The following is a 6,880-nucleotide window of genomic DNA, read 5'->3' as shown; positions in this document are numbered from 1 at the left end:
TACTGGCTTGTGGTGGGAGAGAGGACAGAAAGGCTTTGCTAAAGGTGCTAGGGAGCACTGGCAGGGAGAGCCTTCTGCATTTTCATCAGGCATCATCGTTATTCAGGAGATGGGACCCTGCTGGAAAGTACTTCCTGGAGATGCCTTCTCCAAGTGTGTCCTGAGGTATTCATCCATTTTACATTAGATTCTCAGAAGAAATCAGAATAAGATATACCTCCTGCCACCCCAAGGCAGAAATGCAAAGGAAGTTTCATCTCATTGCAGTGGCCAATGCTTACAAGTGAAGGAGAAATTACTTATTTTGGATATATCTTCATTGATGGCAACTTTTTCTCCCCACAAAATGAGATCACCTTTTTATACAAACCAATTAAGCGGTCTTGGCCCAGCTTAAACACAATGAAGACTATTTCCATGCCGATAATAATATAGAGGGAAAAAAACAAGAAAAACTTGGGATGTTCCAGTTGTGTATCTCCGAATCCAATAGTTGTCAAGGTTATAAAGCAGAAATAAAAGGCTTCCTGAAAATCCATCCTGGTTTCCCAGTTTGGAAGAATGGCAGCCGCACAAGAGATGTACACAAAGATAACTAACACCATTAACACAATGGGCACATCTAATTTTTCTAACTGTTTCCCAATTTTGTCAAAATTCTCCATGACTCTGGACATTGTCTTTCCCCTGGTTAGCTCAGGACATGAGCTCCACCTCTCAATGCTCTTATTTCTCACTGGGCCTGTGTGTTCGTTCTCTCTGGCAATTAACATTTCAAAGATCTCAGCATTGCGGCATTTGTCTGGCTTCCTTTTAACATTTGGTTGACTTTTCAGCACTTCCATAATACTCAAGGGATCATTGATGACTATTTTGGACTGTGCTCTGGATTTCAGTTCATTCCCTTTGTTACATGTGCATCCAAAACAGAGTTTAGAGGCTAGAAGTTTTGACTGGAGTTTTCTGAATTCATTGTAACACTTGGATAAGACAGTTGCAAGGATGTCTCCCATGTCTGTCAGGACCAAGAACATCAGAGGGATGCCAAATAAAGCATACAACATACAGAGATACTTTCCAGTCCGTGTCACAGGATAGGTATTGCCATAACCTTGAACAAAAAGAGAAAGAGAAGGGAGACATAACATTGTGATTTATTAGGTATTTTTATTGCTTTTTATTGCAGTTCATTTTAAAAAATCAATTTTTAGAGCAGAAAATACTGTTCTTTTGCTTTGCTTTGAAGCTATTGAAATATCTGAGTCTCAGAAACCACTAATCCAGGCATCCTTCTTCTTCAAACACTTGGAGGTTTAGAGTTTGTCAGTTTTGTTGAATTAACTCTTCCTATATTATCTGCACCTTATCGACTGTTTGACTTAACCTTCTGGCAACAAGAGGCCATATAGGAGGGGAAACAAAAGGTTTGGTCCAGCCCAAGGCTGGTGTGCTGTCCTGCTGGAGACTGTTATTGGGAAGATTTCCTGACATGGGAAGCTAGGTCAAGAAGGATCCAAAAGGCAAGACATCAAGAGATGTCTTCAGCCCATGGGTCCCTCTGCAGGGAAGTTGAGATGAGTGATGATACTGGATGTGCATGAGGACCTAGGTGATCATTTCCTGGTCAGCCTCCAGGGCCTCACAGTAGGACCGAATGATCTCTAGGGATGAAACTCCCTGAGCTTTGAGGAGATTCAGATCTGGATGACTGAATTCTGAAACTGGGACAGGAGTATAGATCAGACTGGGACAATGAGACGTATACTTCACACTTCATTTCTCCACCAAAACTACTTGTGATGAATGACAAGCTAATAACAGCATTTGAAATTGTCCCTTATTCATCACATCTAGCTCTAATGGCATATACTGTATTAACACTGTGTTTGTATGCACTTCATAGTTTCCAGAGTCTCTTAAACACTAAGAAAAACAAAACATCAAGTGAGGAAGCACGTTTCTCACATGAGGAAATGCATGTTTATTCTCAAGCACTAAAGCTTACAAGTATCACTTACAACACATAGGGAAGTACTACCAGACATATGGCCTTTATGATACTTAAAATGGTAGCAGAAGATATGCCCTTTCCCTAAATTCAATTTAGGTATTTGTATTTCCTTCCTCTAACATATTGGATATGAAATTTCAATTGTAAGTTAGTGCTTTTCCATTACAGTGGGAGAAAATATCAGCTTCCAACCCTTGGGATTCTGGGATTCTGTGATACCAATTGTATTTAATTTTAGGAACCATTTTTCTTCTTGTGCTCCAAAATGACATAAATAATTTCTTCTCTCCTTTCAGAAGCATTGTTCTTTTCTAGATGATTTTCCAGGCCAGTTGCTTAGCCTCTAAGTTTATTAGCCCATATGCTGAGGCATGTTTTCCTTCATTTTCCTCATCCATTCATGTTTGTTTTCACTAAAGGCTGCCATAGCCTTTGGTCTGAATCCAAACTTGATCCCTCCTTTGCTGTAAGACACTGAAAAACTATTTAATCTCTGTCATTCTCTTCTGCATTTGCTATCCGGGACTGCAAATCCTTACTGCTGAAGCAATTGTGGAAGATTAATTATTGTAGTTATTGTACAGAGTGATTTTCTTTTTGCCTTTTCTCAATTTCTATGCATTAAAAAAAGTGAAATGGAATTACAAGGTTTAAAACTTATCTTGAGTTTAAATTCAGCTACCCAGAAATCTTGGCCAGATGAGCCAGTAAGCAAGTGGAGAGAGGCAGCTCAAACTACTGATCATCAGACTAGATGCCTCAGTCCTCCTAGATGATTAAAAATAGCTAAATTGACTCCAACCCGAAGTGATTTATCAGTTCCTAATACTGCAAATAACAAACCCACTGCAATGGAAATAGTCACCTATTAGCAACAAATACTTGATCTAGGTCCTCCTTTGAAGTGTGAAGTCAGAATGAAAGATTTCAGAGGTGTGACCTAAACATCGCCATGTGCTGTTAACACAGAGCAGTGTGAGCAACTATAGCATGGTTAATTATAGAGCCATAGATTTACAAAGCTGGGTTAGACATAAATAATAGGGAAGAAATTGAAAGACAATACATGCATAATGAATTACCTCTTCCAGTGAAGAGAACATTACCCACCATAACGCACGATAATGGGAAGGATAAGGTTTGACAGAAAAATTGAGCTTTCTTTTTACTTTAATATACTAGTTTTGGGTACCTGTCATATATAAGTACATGTTATAGTATGCATGTAATGATGCACCTAATTAGTGTGTATCATCACTACTTACTAAACTCCAACTTGCTTCTGTGACTCAGCTACATCTCTGCAGTCAATGTTTGCAGAGCCCCTTGCAGACTCATCATCACTACTCAGGAAGAACATCGAAGGGGATTTGGGTTTTAGGTTTGGTTGGTTGTTCTAATTCCATTGAAGAAACACATTAGACAAAGCAGCAATATCAGTTGATTCTGCTGGTGGCTGCTTTAACTCTGAACTTACCCACAGTGGTGAATACTGTGCAGCAGAAAAAGAGAGACCCAAAGAAAGTCCATTTATCTTTTGGGTTGACAAACCAGTCTCGTTCGGCTGTGTTGAGCAGTGTATGGATTTCTTCCTTAAATATCTCCTCATTTTCTGTCATGTTATCTGTTACAGTAACAATGGGAGAGACAATGAGTGTTTGCACACCACCACTGAGGAAGCAGCCAGCCTGTTATTCCAGTAAAGTTTTCTCCATCTGCACTCTTTTAGGAGGTAAAAATATTCACCTCACCCTCCCCTTTCCCTCCAGAAAAGAAATCAGGTGGCTTCAGTGAATAAAGCAACAAGAAAAAATAAGCAAACTATGCTCCAATAAAGTCAAAATATGACACAAAAATAAGCATAAAGAAGCAGGGCAGGAAGACTGAATATTCACCTCCCAGCCTGGTGAATGTCCTGTTTCATTTTGGTCTCCCCAAAGGATTTGTATTCTTTTGACTTAAAGACACAGCTACCTGAGTGAAAGTCCGAGCCTGTGTATGAGTCCCAACACAGATACAGGAGGATTTCTACCCCTTCTCATCTCATCTACCCTCTCCATCCTACCACCATAGGGCTGGTAGGGAAGCCCAGAGCTGTGAAGAGGGAGCTGGAAGAGACTTTCTGGACAGAGGATTCAGTTTGGGGAATCTCAGCTGCTCTTTCAGGAACTTGAGCAAAGGGGAGAATACAGACACCCCAGGAAAAGTGCTTTCAGGTAGGAACACAGGGACCAGGGAAGCTTGCAGACAAAAATCACAGCTAAAGAGACAAGCAAACAGCAGCAGTCATTAGCCAGGCAGAGGGAAAATCTTATTTGCAGGTTCAGCTGATAGTATTCTGAAGAATGTCTTCAAAAGCCAGAAATCCCATTGAAAAGCCAACAGATTGAGTATCTCCTTGTACAGCCAAGTCATTTTGAAATCCCAGTACATACCTGATAAATTTCTGGAGATGTACCACAAATTCTGCAGGAATTTTCTATATTCTTCACTTAAATTGACCTTCCGATTACCTTCAATGTGGGAAAACATGACAGCCCCAAGGAAAGCATAGATCACAAGAGACAGAATGAAGCAGGCATGAGGAAACACTGCCCAGAAGATTTTTTTACATGCCCTTTTACCTCGTAGAGGCTGAGATGGTGATGCCATCGCTTTTGCTTTTGCCTTTCTTTTAATTCTGTGGAGAAGTCACAGCTTTTAGAAGCGAGGATAAGGATGTGAAAGCTTTTGCATCCTTGAAAAGCTTCTGTGGAAACAAGGATTGCTCTGCCTCGGGCTTTCAGATCACATGTCTTTATAAGTGAAGATTACACTACAGTCCCAATGGAAAAGGAGCACAACTAATCAAGCCTTGAAATATTTCTCACTCCACTCTATCCCTGAATTACTATTGATCAGCCAGTGTTATAATGCACACAGATTACCAGCTTCTGCAGGCTTCCGTTGGAGCCAACTCATGGTTAAAGCTTCTTGTTCTGAGCTACAGTTTCCCACTGGTACAGTAGAAACATTCCCAACTCCCAGGAGGAAAAATGTGCAATGTAAGGGATGGATTTGTTTAAAGACTTCTCCCAGAAATAAACAGAGAAGCTTAAAATTAATCAAAAGAAGGGGTTGGCACTTTAAATTTAGCTATCATCATCTGGGCAAACTGTAGAACAATTCATTTCTCTTTCAGATGGCTTAAAGAATCTCTCTCTATACCACATAATCTTTGTAGGAGCGTTCTCTTGATTTTTCAAGGATTTTTCTGCAGAAAAAAAGGGATCAATAAGGTCTTTCCCAGTTCTCACTTTATTAAAATCTTCCTATTAATTGAAACGCTCACTGACCTTAGAAAGAACTGCAGGATTCAGTTCAGTTCTTTTCATCCATCACTCTAAAACACTTAGAGCAGCAAGCAATATCGCTGCCCTTTACAATGATAGTAGTAGTAGTAGTAAGGGGAGTTGGACTTTACAAAAAGAGGTGTTAAATATTTCATCTCCAGGAGTCTTTCATTAAAAATTGAAGCAGCCTTTTGCAGCCAAGACCTACTGAGCTGTATACAAGCGACATGTCCATACTGCAAAGAAATCCTATGCGCTTACAGTGATTTCTTCTAGGTCAAACTCCCAGCAAATTGGATCACAAGATATAATATGCTCATCAGTATGGAAACCTCCACTATAAAAAAGAGGCTTTCATCAAGGCTAAGACAAAAATAAGCCTGTGTGCTTGTACTGTTCTGGTTATCTGCCTCATTGACTCAGTCTTGCTTTTTGCAAGCAGATTTACAAATCCTCTTATTGCAGCCAAGCTCTTTTTTATTTTTCCCTATTGACCTGAAAATTTCCAATGTTCATAACTAATCAAAAGCAATACAACTTCCTAAAAGGTTGTACTTAGGTTTGGTGTCCTTAACAGAGGATCAGGGGACACAGAGAAGTCAAATGGGCAGCTGGAAGAGCAAAGTGGCTGTCGACAGTGGAGAGCTCCATGCTAGAAGCACAGACACTGGCTTCTCTTGGAGAGTTTTCATAGAATCGTGGAATCCCAGGTTGGAAGGGACCTCAGGGATCATCTGGTCCAGCTTTCTAAGCACAGCACAACCTAGACTAGATGCCCCAGCTCCCTGTTTTGCTGAATCTTCAAAGTGTCCACATACCTGGAGGTTGTGGACTCTCCAATGTGATTCTAGTACCCTGCTCTCAGATAGCACATATTAAAACTGGGAAAGTTTCAAACAGCAACAAGGATGATTGAGCATGGACAGCTTTCAGACAAGGAATGACTGAGTAGTGCCTTTGGCCAGGGGAAATAAACCAGTAAGTGATGGAATGTATAACAGCAGCTTTTAAACACATGGGTGGCCTAGAGAGAGCAGGTTTGTAGACTCTTCTGGGACCAGAATTGGGGACCATCAAATGAAGTAAGTAGAAACCTGCTTTAAAACAAACAAAATGGGATGTTTTCTCACATAGCTGGACAATTCTTTGCCAAATGATGTTGGGTTTATGTACATTAAGGAAGAGGATGCAGAGATGTTTAGAAGAACAATCATTAATAGTGACTACAAACCACAAGGGTTTCAATACCTCCCTGAACTGAAGATAGCTCGCAGCTGGAAAAGTGAAACAGGGTACTGGGACAAACGGGCCCTAGGTCTGAGGCATAATATTCACATTTATGTTCTTCTAGAAAAGGCTCTCATTGCCCAGTAGGGTAATTCTGACACAATTTGTCCTGTGGATTATTTTCATCTACATCTCAGGTACAAACCTCTTTCCTCCAAAGTGCTTTAAAATCTTCTCAGCCTCCTCCTATACATGGTTGGACTGCAAAGTGTTGAGCAGTTCCCAGGAGCTTCTCAGCCATTTGCAACAT

General features: G+C 40.5%; 1 protein-coding gene across 1 annotated transcript; it reads right to left on the bottom strand.

Moving 5' to 3' along the window:
* Positions 1 to 299: 299 nt before the first annotated feature.
* Positions 300 to 4,663, bottom strand: KCNK18 (potassium two pore domain channel subfamily K member 18). The gene is made up of 3 exons (XM_005154510.2): positions 4,447 to 4,663; positions 3,489 to 3,635; positions 300 to 1,111 (listed from the first exon to the last, which is right to left on the bottom strand). The coding sequence occupies exons 1-3, from the start codon at positions 4,661 to 4,663 to the stop codon at positions 300 to 302; spliced, it is 1,176 nt and encodes a 391-aa protein (XP_005154567.2).
* Positions 4,664 to 6,880: the final 2,217 nt, after the last annotated feature.

This window comes from Melopsittacus undulatus, chromosome 4 (assembly GCF_012275295.1).
Source record: "Melopsittacus undulatus isolate bMelUnd1 chromosome 4, bMelUnd1.mat.Z, whole genome shotgun sequence".
In the NCBI taxonomy this organism is placed as follows: domain Eukaryota; kingdom Metazoa; phylum Chordata; class Aves; order Psittaciformes; family Psittaculidae; genus Melopsittacus; species Melopsittacus undulatus.
Note: the sequence above shows the minus strand (reverse complement) of the source record. Positions and strands in the feature narration are given on the sequence as shown.

What these genes read in the sequence shown, in the direction of transcription:
- KCNK18 (XM_005154510.2), bottom strand. Translation starts at nt 4,663, where the DNA reads ATGGCATCACCATCTCAGCCTCTACGAGGTAAAAGGGCATGTAAAAAA. An exon ending in CATCTCCAGAAATTTATCAG is followed by an intron (nt 3,636 to 4,446) that starts GTATGTACTGGG and finishes TTACTGTAACAG; the next exon opens with ATAACATGACAGAAAATGAG. An exon ending in CACAGTATTCACCACTGTGG is followed by an intron (nt 1,112 to 3,488) that starts GTAAGTTCAGAG and finishes TTTTTGTTCAAG; the next exon opens with GTTATGGCAATACCTATCCT.